This window comes from Musa acuminata, chromosome BXJ2-4 (genome assembly GCF_036884655.1).
Source record: "Musa acuminata AAA Group cultivar baxijiao chromosome BXJ2-4, Cavendish_Baxijiao_AAA, whole genome shotgun sequence".
Lineage (NCBI taxonomy): Eukaryota > Viridiplantae > Streptophyta > Magnoliopsida > Zingiberales > Musaceae > Musa > Musa acuminata.
Genome location: NC_088341.1, coordinates 10238264 through 10253454, shown reverse-complemented (window position 1 = coordinate 10253454; position 15191 = coordinate 10238264). Strand labels below are relative to the sequence as shown.

Genomic DNA, 15191 nt, shown 5'->3' with positions numbered 1-15191 from the left:
TAGTACAAAGGAATCATGTTCACTGCATTGCTCAACTTGTTTTTTCCAGACAACAAGCTTTTTGTTTTTGCATTTGTGATGCTCAACTTTATACTATATTATGTCTCATGTAGTTTACTGTTGCATAATTAATAGGTCTCATGTTCCAGTTGACATGAAAACTCATATGCTGCTTAATAATAGGATTAAGGCATAGAATAAAGTACATTAAGAGGTTAGGGGGAATAGTTTTTCATATAAAATAATATCTAGGAACTCAACATCAATGAACACCTCTGCTTAGGTATCTCTCTCACCAGCATTGTTAGTTCAGGTGGTTCAGACAGATATATCAGAAACCTTTAAGCTCACACCAACCTTGTGGTTGTCAGGTAATTAAGCCCCTTATTGTTCTCCATATATATATATATATATATGGGGATGAATGTTAGAAGATGCAAAAGATATGGTTCTTTTAGCATATGATATTTTTATCAAGATTTAGTGGAACAAACCACTACACTGCATACATGTCAACAAGGTAAAAACAAGAGGATGCATTTAATTAGCCATCCTTTAACATGAAGTTTGGCCATCCCATTAGTGAAGTACTATTATACTACAAAAAGAAGAAAGGCTTTGTGGATCATATGAATGCCTATCCAAGTCTGATGACATCACAATGAAGCACCACAGGATATATTTCTTTGTTGAAGTGTGGGATGAGAGAAACATAAAACATGCCCTTTGTGAAGGTCATGAAAGTTGACTTCTAGAAGACATGACAGTGACCTCAGAGAGATCACTAACAGCTAAATGATGCCCAGTGTCTGGGCCTTTTCCTCTCCACTTCATCAGAAGAAACACTTGTCCAACCACAGGGATGAATATTTAAGTAGTATTTGTGGAAGTAGAGAAACTAGTATCAAAGACTGGTCTAACCTAATCCAAGTGGGGCCCTCCACCCTCAGCTGGCGGTAAAATGCAAGACACACATGGCGGACCTGAACACATTGTGACATTTCAGCTGTCAAATTGTTGACCAAGGTTTGACTTTTGAGCAATTTTCACAATTTTTTTTTATTTTTCCAGATAAGTTTTGCTTGAAGAGATCATTAAGTTTGACATCTGGAAGAAGTAATGGAGTTGGAAGTGATGCAGATACAATTATATATTATTTTCAACAGAATTTTTCTTGGTCTGATGGATGCTATTTTGTTCATGAAATCTGACCCCTTTATCGATAATAGATTTTCTTCTTTTTTTTTTTGGCTTATACACATAATTCATGAGGCACGGCTTCACTTTCACGTGCGGTTCACGTACCCGAAGTCGACTGCTCCTTCCTCTGTCTTTTGATTGGCGGTATGTGCGGGGCCCGTACATTGCTTCAATCGCAAGGCAGGTAGGTAGGACGGCGAAGCGAGAAGAAAAACAACTTTTGACGGCGGCCTCCGTGACGGAGATATTTAATTTGTATTTTACTCGTGTGCGGATGGATAATTGGCGCTGGACGATATTATTATGCGGAATTATACAAGCAATAATAAATCCGAATACGGAGATATACAGTGAATACTAAATAATCGTAATAAGAATTGCCGAAAGATTCAAAAATAGATTTTAGACTGAAGTGTTTGTGGATACGATGTGAATCTAATCAGCAATATTTAAACAATAATAAAATAAATAAATAATCGAATAATAATTCTTTTGGTTAATATAGATTAAGTTTTGGCGCTTTTATCATACAACGGATTCGGATGGTAGTTATGGGATCCGCTTGGGGCACATATTCGACATTAGAACGTATATTTTATATATACGTAGACGAAGTAATCGAAAGCCGGAGGAAGGCAGGGCAAAGAATAAGAAGATCACCAACGAGAGCCACCGAAAGAGGGGGGCGAGAGAGAGAGAGAGAGAGAGAGAGAGAGAACGAGCGCGTAAGAAGAGGGGGAAGAGAAAGGGAGAGAGTCGCGGAGAAGAGGGCACGCGCATGGCGACGCTGCAGAGTTGGCGGAAGGCGGTGGGCGCGCTCAAGGACACAACCACAGTCGGCCTCGCCAATCTCAACAGCGATTTCAAGGTATATTGTTAGTAACCCTAAAAAAATCCTCCGCAGAAAGATCGGGCTTTTCCTCTCCTTTCGCCTCTTTTTATTTCTTGGAGTGACTATGGATTAATCTCGCTTTTCTTTGGATCGAAGGATTTGGACGTGGCTATCGTTAAAGCCACCAATCACGTCGAGTGCCCGCCCAAAGAGCGCCATCTCAGGAGTCGGTTCTCCCTGTTTTCTCTTTCCTCCCCTTTCCCTTTCTCCCAATTTTTCTTTCTTTAATTGATTGGAAGTGTGATTCTTGATTTCTTCTTTATTTGGGGGGGATTTGGTTGTGGGGATTGCAGAGATCTTGTTAGCCACTTCGATCACGCGGCCCCGCGCAGATGTAGCCTATTGCATCCACGCCCTCGCTCGGCGCCTTGCCAAGACCCACAATTGGACGGTACTCGTCTCCCCCTCTTCTCTTCCTCTGTAGTTGCTTCTTTAATAAGTAGTGATCTTACAATCCTGTTGATTATTAGAAGTATTTCGATCGAGGAATCCATGCTGATTTGAGAAAAACCAAAAATTCATCTTTTTTTTTCTTTTAATTTTGTATACCAGGTATATCTGTTGACAAGGATTGTAGGTACGTTATCTAGGATCCTTACATTTGAGCAATCTAATCTAATGGGAAATTCATGATTAATGGTTGGTCAAAGTCATTGAAGTTCATCTCATATTTGTATGATGCACTGCAATGTCTCTTGGGCTTATGGATTTGTATCCAGTGCAATATTGGTGAGTCAGATAGAGTTTAGATAACACTAGCGCACCGGCTTGATTATTTAATATAATAGCATCAAATACTAGTTTTGGATTCTCGGATCCTACATCTGGTGATATATCACTGTAGCAGGTTTCAGCAACCCTTTAGGTGTGGCTATCAGCAGGGAACAAATAAACAATTTCATCCATCTACAACTTCTTTTCATTGCTGGCTAAACAATTTGACAAAGAAGGTTCAAAAGCTTCTTTGTGGAAAATGCAATTCCACTATAAGGCATCTATTGATGTTAGATGTATATGCTATTTGTCTTTATGGGAACCAAGGTTCAAAAGATTACCTATCCATATCTGGATCAGTTAATGCTGTTGAATAACAAGTTTCTACATTATCATGTTTGAGAAATTAGAGTCCAAATTCCCAAGTTTGGAAGGTGCCATAAATATTGATGTTCTGTACCTTAATATAGGTGCAGAGGCATGTTGATTATGATCCTAGGGACTGATGCCCTAACCAATAATTCTTCCAATATATGATATTGCAACCAGCTTACCGGATAAAGCAGGGTTTTTAAAGGGGTGCTCGGTGTTGATGAATGACGATACATTTCTACCATTTTCTTAGGATCCATGACTCTCAAACCAACTCGCTCTTTTTATTTACTTGTCACTGACCATTTGAAATCAAATATCACTACTTGCTTTTCAGACAGAGCTTCTTAAGGAGGGAAAGAGGACTGAGAGGAAGTGTAGGGGAAGTCTAGAGTGGATTGAGTTAACAAGGGCCTATCACTTGGGAAACAAATAAGTTTCCTCTTTCATACATCTAGTATGAATAGAACTTCTAAATGGATGGCCTAGTATATTCTTGTCAAATTGTCTGGTGTCGAGGGTAATCCTAGATATTGCATTGGGAAGTTATTCGGCTAACAATTGAAAAGGTTGGCCAAGTTTTGGTTCTTGGTTATTATCCTAGCTCATGTAGTCTTTGCAAGAAACTAATTGTGAGTCAAAGAAAAGTTCAAAAAGTAGTCTAAAGCTAGCTTGCTGTTAATGATTTACTTATTGTAATGTTATTTTATAATATGTTATGAGTAATACATGCATTGATAACATTCATATATTCCTGTTGACTGCAATGTTATCCTACACATACAAGTTTAATGAGTGATAATAGATAAAATAGGATCTACATAGGTTGGTATAATTTCAAGGTCTCCACATAATTGTGTTGCACAGGACATGAGCTATAGGCCCATCATGGGTTGAGTAGCATCCATCGGATTGAATCACCTGTATCATTCACTAAGCATGATCCTTTTTCATGGATTGTGTGCTTGAAAGAATATGATATGATGATCAATGGTATGATACGAGGATTGGGGACCATGTTAAATTTATAAGGGCGGGAAGGCTAGTATACTGGTAGGCGATTTCCTTCGAGATCTACTAGGCTACTAGACATGACAATTAGATGGTTTATCCCTCCATTAGTTGTTAGGAAGAACGTGTCCCCTCTTTAGCTGTCGTGGCGCACCATTCCATCCATTGTTGGGAATGCGATATGGATTCTCTACATCCCCATATGAGAGAATAAAGAATTCATCCCATGGAGTGTACCATTGGGTGTCCAACCTATGATAATGGCTTGATGTGCATATTGATTTTGTATGATTGTGTGATGCAACCTTTACGTCCCTTGATGTCTCATGTTTTATACACATGAAAATGAGATTTTATATTGTTTTTTATTTTCAAAGATTCCCACTTAGTATAATGTCTTAATTATTTGTTTATCATTATTTTCAGAGCAAACCTTTGATTCCTCATATCTTCACAAAGTTTTCCACTAAACCATGACCCATTGGGACTGCTGATTGAAGAAGAAACATTGACCAAGTATAACCTGTCAGCCTGTTGACCAGTATCTTGATGAAAATTGTGAAGGAACTAATGGGTTGGAATTGTTTTGCCTTGCGGCGACCGAAGATTTTGGGGATAATGAAATGATGGCATAATTGAATCTACTGATGAAGTCCATGCCTGAGTGATTTATAGAATCTTGACAACAGATCATGTTTCATGAAGTTCCAAAATACCAGTTACAAGGGAATCTTACTGTTGAGGCAATGGTGGATTTTCAGTATAGATTCTGCTCCAGTCTGCCTTTCATAGCGCTGGACCAAGCTGATTAAATAATTTCTTATAGACATCTGCAAGTACTAGGAGAATCTGATTCCAGTGTTCGATTGAAGGTTCTATTAGTTATTAGCTGGTCTTGGCTGACAACACTGATCCCTTGTTGATTCTATCCATCCAACACTACTCTCCAATTAATTTGAACTAGTTGATCTATTTCAATCTTGATGCCAAGGTTTAGTGTTAATTTGTAATTCTATTTTGACCTTTTAGACCATTTTTTTTGTATGCACATAACAGATCACATTAATTTTGAAATTTGCCAGTTTGCTTATGAATTTAATTGTTTTTGATGTTTCATCTTGTTCTATTTTTAACCTTTTATTTTGGTTGTTTTCCCTGCTTTTAGCCATCTTTTTTTTATAAATGTTGCCATACAGGTGGCATTGAAGACACTTATAGTAATCCATAGGACCCTTAGGGAGGGTGATCCTACATTTCGTGAAGAGCTTCTTAATTTCTCACAAAGGGCAAAAATTCTTCAACTATCAAACTTCAAGGATGACTCAAGTCCTATTGGTATTCATCACTTATCTTTATAAATCATTAGTAAATAGTAACTTTGTTTGTTGGAAGTTGCACCCAGTTTCTTAGCTTGTTCAGAGAAATTATCTAATTTGAATATCTTTCTGCAGGTTGGGATTGTTCTGCATGGGTGCGTACTTATGCATTGTTTTTGGAAGAAAGACTTGAATGTTTCAGGATTTTGAAGTATGATGTCGAAGCTGAGCGTTTGATACGACCTTCTCAGGGTTCTGAAAAGGTCTGCACAAGGATGACTGAATGGAATTTAGATGGCTTATTTCACTTCTTGGAACAATCAAAACCATTGTTATTTGGTGATAACTGTTGACTTCAATTTTTGTTGAACTTTAACATTTTGGTGACAGGGGCACAGCAAAACCAGAGAAGTGGATAGTGAAGACCTATTGGAACAGTTGCCTGCTCTGCAGCAGTTATTATATCGGCTTATTGGATGTCGTGTAAGGATTGCTCTAACTTCTACAGAAACATAACTGATCTTGAATCGAGAAAGAATAATGTCTATAATATACTGTTTCTAATTATTTCTCTTTTTTATATTTCATCATTGATGCTCTATGGGTACCGACATTGGTTTCCTGTGTGGTTTATGCAGCCAGAAGGAGCTGCTATTAGCAATTATGTTGTCCAATATGCTCTAGCATTGGTAAGCCTACTTGATTTTATGAAACACAAACTATGGTCTCTTTCAGTCATATGAGAATTGGTTTCTTCCTTTTAGATCTGGTTTCCAGGATCGCATACTAATCTAGTAGGCTATCTTTGAATGAAGGGCCTATCTTGATTTCCTAGAAAGTGAATTTGAGGTTTTGATTTTCTGCAACTATAAGAAAATCTTTATTGTCATACTTGAGTTTATCTGCTATATTCAGATTATTGTTTTTGTCTAGAATTAATCACTTACCTAAACTCAGATTGTTTTTTTTAGTTATTTTTTATCCTTTGGAATAAAAAAATAACAGTTAGGATCTACTTTCTGGGCCATGAGTACTATTAGAGTATTTTCATTCTAAAAATGGAAGCTATTTTTTTCATATTTATGATGTTTTCATGTTACTTCTTTATAAATCTTAAAAGTTAGAATAATGCAATATATTATTCCACTTCTTTTGTCTCCATATTTTGACAGATATTGAAAGAGAGCTTCAAAATCTATTGTGCTATTAATGATGGAATCATCAACCTTGTTGATAAGGTATAGTTTGAGGTTATCCTAATCTTCTCACCTTGGTGAGCGAAAAAGCTTGCTATGTTCTTTTCAAAAGAGGTAATAGGTATATATAGTTTGTATTTTCTCTTAAATTTCTACATTTCTTTCTATTGCAGTTCTTTGAGATGCCAAGGCATGAAGCAGTTAAAGCACTTGAAATATACAGAAGGGCTGGCCAGCAGGTACTCTGCTATGATATATTTGGCAAAGCTGTTTTATGTTCATGGTTGAACATTTCTAATTTTGTTGTGCCTTGATAGTCATTCATGATCTGACTGGAAGCTGTATAAAAACAGAAACTGTTTTTTTCTTCTTTTCGTTGGGACTTCTAAAGAATGTCTTCCCTTTCAGGCTGCAAGTCTTTCTGAATTCTATGAAGTTTGTCGTGGACTTGAACTTGCTAGAAATTTCCAGTTTCCAAACTTGAGAGAGGTATTAACAACATTTGCATGTTCTGGATACTTATAATTTTCTAATTCTGCCTCTTTTGTAGCCTCCACAATCATTTCTTGCAACTATGGAAGAATACATCAGAGAGGCTCCACGGGTAGTTTCCATCTCTAGAGAGCCGCTGGTTAGTAATTTCAATTTAGATTATTGATTTACAGATTCAGTATATCATATTTATTTGGTCAAGCGAAGTTTGATTTCTTTTATCCTTCCACATGCTTTTTGTGAGTTTTTGATTGACCGTGGTCCTGTGGTCTTTCGTTGTATGTTTTAGTGTCTTTTTTCTTTTTTGGGGGTTGTGTTATGCAAATCACTAGTGTCATCAGCACTGTCCTGTTGAACTGAAAAATACATGTATTCAAATGCAAGGTATATGGGATCGAAATGGGGATGCAATCTACTGGGTGATATAATTAGTATCAGACAGATTGGATTAACGTAAATCAGGGTTGGCAAAGAGAATATTTTGAAAAATGAATTTTAGAGAATCTTAATAATATTTTTTATGGAAAAAATTATAGTTTTAACTTTTAACTACTAAGAAATTAGTTCACCATTTTTATACTTTTGAGGATGACAATAGGCTAGAAATAGCCAAAATGACCGACTTTGACCAGTTGGCAGTAAGGCTGAGAAATTGGTAAAAATCAGATTGGCCTTGGCAGATACTTAGCCAGAACAGGATGATCTATACTGGCATCTTTTGAGCATTGAATTATGTTCAAATTGCAGCTAACTAATTATGGTTAGGATGCTTCATGTATGTATCCTTTTCTTGTATATTGAATTTTATAAGTAGCTTGAGTTGGACACTTCTACCAATATGCCAATATTTTCTTTTCGATAGATCTGTCATAACTATCTCTTGGAACCTTTTGATATCAAGTTTGATATATAGGTCTTGTGAAAAAAAATATGGATTGCTACTAAATTTTTAAAATTGAGCTACTTGTGGAGATTGATGAGGAACTCGTGCATGGCAACAAGCTTGCTCTAAATTGGTTTCTGATCTTTTAGTTCTTCCAATGAATGTAGAAGAAACCATGTTATTATCCTTCACTTGTGATTATGAAGTTCATTGTATTATGTGGCAAGCAATTGTAATGCGTGAAAATGTTTTGTTGATGCATAGATTATTGTTTTTAGCACTGCACCTTTTGACATGCAAACCAAATAGGTGACATGTCCAAAGTAAGATCATATTTGGAGAAGTTAATAGATTTTTTTTTTCACCACTTATGCTACTTTGTTCTATTTGACATGTCACCCAAAATACTGAAAAGAAAATGATTTTACGAAAAGAAAGAGAAAGCATTTTTTGCACATTTCCTTGTGATAGGATGTTTATTTTTCATTTGAACCACTGAACATGTGATTTGCCATGGATTGACATGGCATGCCTTATATTGTTTAACCAGTGCTAGACATCGACACTGCATTCTGTGGCAAGCAAAGCCATGAAATTGATATCATGATAATGTTTTTTATTATTCCCAGTATGTCTTCTGATTATTGAAGAATTGGATAATTGGAAATGCCTTGGGATTTACTGTTGTGTCCTTGTCCATGCAAGCCTGCTTAATTGCAAGCATAAGTACAAACAGGAGAAATTAAGGCCTTTGCTGGTTATCAAATACAATAAGCAATCTGGTGGCCTTTACCAGAGCATGTAGATGACAACATTGAACAAGCAATCTGGTGACTTTTACTAGAACCTGAAGATGACAACATCAGTCAATCTATTTGACCTTTGTATGTACCATTTGACTGGGAGACCTTCAAGATCCGTAATAGCATCTGAAACTCGAACGGTTCAGAGTTTTGACTAATATTGCCTCAAACCCTGTTAATTGATGATAAACTTTTAGGGGTACATTTAACTATTTTTTCATTAATCCATTATGTACTAGTTTCTTCATGTCATCCTAGTCTCAATAAAGTTGTTGATGAATTCTAGTCTTTGACCAGGAATACCCAGAAAGGCTCCTTTTGACATACAAAGTAGAAGCAGTTCCTGCTACAGTCGATGAAGAAGAAACACCGATTGCTGAACCTGAATCTGAACCTGGACCACTACCATCCACCATTGAAGTTGCATCTCCTGCTACACCCGTTAAGATCAATGGTTCAGACACTGGCGATCTTCTTGTAGGTCTTTGACAAGATAATTTGATTTCATTGTTTCTACCTAAAGTATTAATCTTGTTTCTTTTATACAGGGACTAAATGAAACTAATTCATATGCATCAGCAATAGAGGATACTAATGCTCTGGCCCTATCCATTGTTCCAGCTGGTATGTTTGGTAATCTTCCTTACAGAAAATTTATATGGTTATTTTAGAGTGAGTATGAAAATAATGCTGAATTTACCTTCAGATGCTACGACAAACTCTGGTACTGTTCAAGATCAAGTATTTGATCCAACAGGCTGGGAACTTGCCCTGGTGACTACTCCAAGTAGCAATAATGCAACTGCTGTTGAAAGCAAATTGGTTAGTTTTTTTCCCTTTCTGTCTATAAGATATGATGTTTAATCATCTCGAGCTTCGTAGTATTGCTTGTTATTGTGTCAGCAAGACTTTTCAAATTCAATCGTTTGTACATTACGTAATGTATACAGTTTGGATGGTTTGTACATTCATAATTTGAAACAAGTCATTCAAAACCTGTTTAGTATATAATTAACAAATATCGGAAATAGTCTGTTTTCTTCTTAATAAGTTATAATGAATTTAGATTAGGCTTCAATTTGAAAGCTGAAATTGCTAAACAATTATTGTTGACAGCTTAGTGTACATAACTAAACATGGTCTGATGGTATTTTTTGTTTTAATGATTTCCAGGGTGGTGGATTTGACAAGCTCACATTGGATAGTTTATATGATGAGGCAGCATACAGACAGCAGCAGCAGCAGCAGCAGCAGCTTTATGGAGTGCCACCCCCAAATCCATTCATGACAACTGATCCATTCGCAATGTCAAACCAAGTCGCTGCTCCGCCAGCCGTTCAAATGGCTGCCATGGCCCAACAGCAGCAACAGATGTCCATGTTCATGCAGTCGAATCCCTTTGCTCAGCCTCTGTATCAGCAGCAGCCTGTCAGCGCGGCGACTGCTTCGAATCCCTTTGGTGATGCCGGGTTTGGAACTTTCCCAGTAAGTAATCCGCACCAAGAGAGCAACCCTTTTGGAAATCCCCAGCTGATCTAAGCTCAAGGAATGGTGTCCATATAGTCCTACAGCCACCACAGGAATTTTTTGTGCCCATTGTGTGTTACCTGTCTTTTGTAATTTGGTCAGGATCAATTGTCTTGGTTGTAAAAGAAACTCAAAGTAATAATCGAGTTATATGAAATATGTGATGTAGCTACGTGAAATTGAACAAAGCGTCTGGCCCTGTCCGATTTGCGTTCTCTGAGAATGTTTGCATGAGATGCTGTTTGGTGTGAATTTACTACTTTCGTCAAGCAAGTATTTTATCCTTTTACAAATTTGAAGGTTACTGTGCTTTTGGTATTGCTATGTTTCCTTTTACAAATTTCAGCAGCTGATGAAATTATTCGTATATAAACCATCTCACTTGTTCTGGTTTCAGCTTTAAGATTCTTCATATGTGCTTCGTTGAGAGTATATGAGATGACAATGGCGCAATGGTTACCAAGATGTCAACGATACGAAGGTGTGTTATCGGAGCACACATTGAGACTGCAGATTTAAAAGATGAGGGAGAGCTGATCGATTAAAATAAGGTTGAAGGAATAATATTTCCACCATTCACGGGAAGAAGAGCACGAGACTCACTCTCGGCGGTTGATTTATCGACGGAAATGTAAAAATAAAAGGTAAAAAAATATAATTTTATCAATGGAAATGTAAAAATAAAAGGTAAAAAAATATAATTTTAACGTTCCGTGACGGACAACAATATCATTTGCATAGACTCCAATGTAGTTGCCTAGTTACCTCCAATGATGATACATTATATTCTCACTGTGAAGCCACTCGTCTCCATGAGAGGAGCACAACGTTGACCTCATCGCCACCCGCCTCGTGTCGCTCTACATCTGTGTCGACGTTGACACTATCCGTCAACGAACTGTCATGGATAAAATTATAAATATGATGTTCGATGTAATGCTCACATATATCCATGTCTTTCAGTTTTGTTCATGCTTTACACAGCATATAGAGGGTTGATAGTAGGCTTAGCAACCCTATTTTGGTTGGCTTTGGTAGCCGCATTCAACTTGTAAATGAGGGTTGTGTCATGTGAGCACTTATGGGCATTTTGATTTGTAATGGACCTTTTGTTGTGCAACCGTTCAGAGTTTGTGAAATTTATGTTTGTAATTTGCATTAGCTATGAAGTGTTTGCTAAAATGGTTACTTGTGGATCCCGAGTGAAAAGGTTTCTCTAACTCGTTTTCTCTTTTGTATGTTCTAAGGGACCATAGGAGGTTTCGGGAAGATTGATCTTTGTGGATGAACATGCAAGGGTGCCACACGACTTCGGCAAATCCAATTAAGTTCATGACATTTGGTATCAAAACGAGATAAGCACACTTAGAAACACTTCACATACAAACATGGGGGACCGAGCTGGGCTACATTGAGGGCAGCCAACATGCGCGACCATTTGGGGAAAACAAACATGGAGATATATGGAAATGAGTCGCTCAAAAAGGCGGGCATCTGAGATTGGTATTTAGAGAATTAGCTAACCCTTCGTGCGAGAGGCATTCTGAACTTAATCAAGCTACGAAGAATACCTAACGCACAAAGGTTGGGATGGCTGAGTTCGAACTATGAGTCGATGTTGGCAACCATACTTGACGGTGCTCAAGAAAAGCGAGGCGCTTGGTAAAAGATGAAATCATGTAAAGTGGGATGGGTTGCTCAGCGACTGAAAGAGTTATGCAAAGCTCACAGAGGTGAGGAGAATTACTAACTCGAAGAACTTGACACTCGTACAAGGGCTTATATGCGGACAATGAAATGTTTGTGCCCATCTCAAGGTGATTGAAACTCGGCCCCATGGAGCATTAAAACTTTCTCTTTGACGTGAGAAAGATACGTTTATAGAAGGCTATAGTATGTAGCGAGTTCAGCATATTGTTAGGCCTTGAGAGATGCAGCGGGGTTGTATTGGTGAGGAGTCACAATCTAACAAGTGCGTTTGCGAGGGTAAAACAATGCACAGTTTGTTCAGCAAGGTGGAGTAGTCCAAAGGGATAGTGAGGAGTCAAAGAGGATACAAAGAGAAAAGTTGTTCCAATGGGATAAATATCCAAGAGGGATAAGTCTTGATTCTCCAGAGGGAGAATCATGTATAACAAACAACACATGTTTAGGAGGAGTACTTCAAGAAAACAACTCCATGAAGCTCAACGGACCGGGCGAGCAATGAGGAGTCATTGCATGATCTCACATGAAGTAATGCATTGATGGATGCATTGTAAGATCAAGTTAGGGAGCGACCTAAGGTAATACCAAATGAAGGCATACTTGGAGCCGATATGGAGATCAGACTTAATGGAAGGTTAACCCATGGAATAGTAGGTGCAAGGGTCATCATCAACTCAATGTAAACTAAGGAGCGGAGCAATTTGGGTGTAACTTAGAAGTACCCAAGTTGCATGAAGGGAGTCGACATAGAAGATGGAACATGGAGCGGACGTACGAAACTTTTCTTAGACAGAGGTCACATGAACTCTTGTAGAGGCAAGAGCGGTATCATGTCATTCCTTGGGTCGCTCATTCTAATGGAACGAACTCATCTTGCATGGTGCCAAATACGAAGAGAGCTTCGAGGCATATGCATCTTATCTAGAGAAGCATTTGATGAAGGAACCAAAGAGGCATATACTCTTGAAGAATATGTCATAGTGCCACCATTCGAGTTGCTATGAAGGAAGCGATACGCATAGAGATTATGTTGGTGGGGGCAAAGGCCCAAATCCAAACAATAGTGTACTAATTTCAATGAAGTCGGTGGACTTCGGGAGATGCTAAGCAATGGACCATCATAGAGTTGTGCTTTGTTTGAGTGTGGCCCGAGAGTAGGTGGACGAATATCAATTGCCAAATAAGCGAATACAATCGAAGGTGAAAGAGGCCCTGCGATATGTTGGTAGAGGCCACACATGGAGGGATCACAATCTAAATTTATCCCATAATGATCAGAATACAATAGAGATATCACCAGGAGGTGACGTGGTGTAGCAGATCGTGGTGGAATAGTTCGTGACAATGTGATACACATGAAACTAGTCCCGCGAGGGATTGGATCATATAAAGGTATGATCGGGAGCTATTGGGAGCTCTACTTCGGTGAATAACTTGACAGTAAGAAGGGCTATGGATTCAAGGAGTGAATTTCATGGTACTACAAAGGCGGGTCTTCCATATGTGCACCGAATTTTACATCGGATAAAAGCTTTGGTCATCAGCATATTGGGGGTTGTGTACCACTGAGGAAAATTTTCGAATGCAAGTACCAACGAGTCTCATTGGGGGACTTGATCATGTAGGAGTATAATCAGAGCAGTTTGAGAGTTGGACTTAGCAACTCAAAGGACAAGGTCGAGTAAGCAAACGTTGCTACCAAAGAAGCCAAGGAGAAAAAAATCAACACGAGCCTTGTAACATATAGTGGAGGCCATGCATAGGAGTTGCAGTTTGTCTTTCCATTAACCAAGGAGAATTGCTTGGAGAATATAAAGGTGTTGAAGCAAGTGGTCAAAAGGGGCGAGGAAGCGACAACGAGCCCAGAGGGACTTAACTATCCAAAACTAAGCACTGGTTAAAATGGAGGTAGATTTGGAGGAGTGTCATAGTGCCACAGAGGCAAGTCTACCAATCATGAAGAAAGGAAAGTAGATGCGAGGTGACAGATAGTAAGGCCATGGGCATGGTAGTACCATGGTACCACAAAGGCGGGACTTCCGTGAAGTCATCGATCCCTTACTCTCATGGAGGGAGAGTGCTTGATCGTGAAAGGGTCCAAGGAGGTGGAGAATGTAGAGGCAAACACCAAGTACCGAGACAAGGCTAAAGGGTAGAGGCCAAGGAACTTCATAAGATCAGTGTTAATAAGCTTCTCATCAAGATAACCAAAAGTAGATGACTTCAGGTCGATGCAAGAGTGCTCGACTACGAATGAAATAGGCAGTATGTGGTGCTATATTGTTACTACTTAGAGGAGTAGGGAGTAGAGATGATGGTGAAGACGGTACAATCCTAGAGGCAATCAAAACTATTAGAGACTTATTCAAAGTTGGGGTGAAAACTTTTTACATTCCAAAAGTTTGATAGCATTGAGAATATGAATCACAGTAGCTAACTCAACGCAAGGAGTATAAACACTTCGAGTGCTTCGGAAGTGTGAGTAAAGAGCGGACGAAGGCTAGTAACCAGCTCGATGCATAGAGTACAACCCTCGAGAATGTGGGTGAAGTCAAGTAACCTTTGCATTCTCAACTCTTAAGAAAATGAGCGAAACAGAGTATCTCAATTCTCTTATTTATCTTATAGAAGAGCTCTGTACGGGTTTAAAGACCCTTCGAAGAAACCTAATGGAAGACAATAGTTGTCAAATCATCACCAATAGTGATCAGTGCTACTGAGAGTAGATTATCTGCTTCATTTTCCAACAGAATGTTAATCGAAAGCAGAAGTGATACGGACATATTTGGAAGTGGCAACTAAGTGAAAGAAGAATTGATGGACAAATTTTGCAGAGGAATGACCCAAAAACTTCAAAGTCTACAAGGCGATGCTCATTAAAGCTCTAACAAGCATCCACTCAATTCAAGCGGCATGAGGCATTTGAGAGACTAGCGTATATCAAGGATGATTTTTTCCTTCATTTGAGGGATCCGCAAGAACTAACAGGGATCAGCACAACTCAACCAAGCCCACACTAAAATCAAAGTCATTGGCGAGTTGAAGCAGCATGACAGATCAAAGTTCGACTACTCAACA

At 38.4% G+C, this 15191-nt stretch overlaps 1 protein-coding gene across 2 annotated transcripts; it reads left to right on the top strand.

Moving 5' to 3' along the window:
• The first annotated feature begins 1834 nt into the window (after positions 1-1834).
• Positions 1835-10621, top strand: LOC103981349 (putative clathrin assembly protein At2g01600). 2 transcript variants are annotated; one of them, XM_009398057.3, is made up of 15 exons: positions 1835-2068; positions 2189-2258; positions 2386-2483; positions 5386-5524; positions 5641-5768; positions 5896-5988; positions 6144-6194; positions 6678-6743; positions 6875-6940; positions 7110-7190; positions 7252-7332; positions 9177-9356; positions 9428-9503; positions 9586-9701; positions 10053-10621. In XM_009398057.3, the coding sequence occupies exons 1-15, from the start codon at positions 1979-1981 to the stop codon at positions 10416-10418; spliced, it is 1701 nt and encodes a 566-aa protein (XP_009396332.1). In that variant the 5' UTR covers positions 1835-1978; the 3' UTR covers positions 10419-10621. The 2 variants fall into 2 exon arrangements, with proteins under 2 accessions (XP_009396332.1, XP_009396331.1); XM_009398056.3 differs by having other exon boundaries at positions 9428-9512.
• The last annotated feature ends 4570 nt before the right edge of the window (positions 10622-15191 follow it).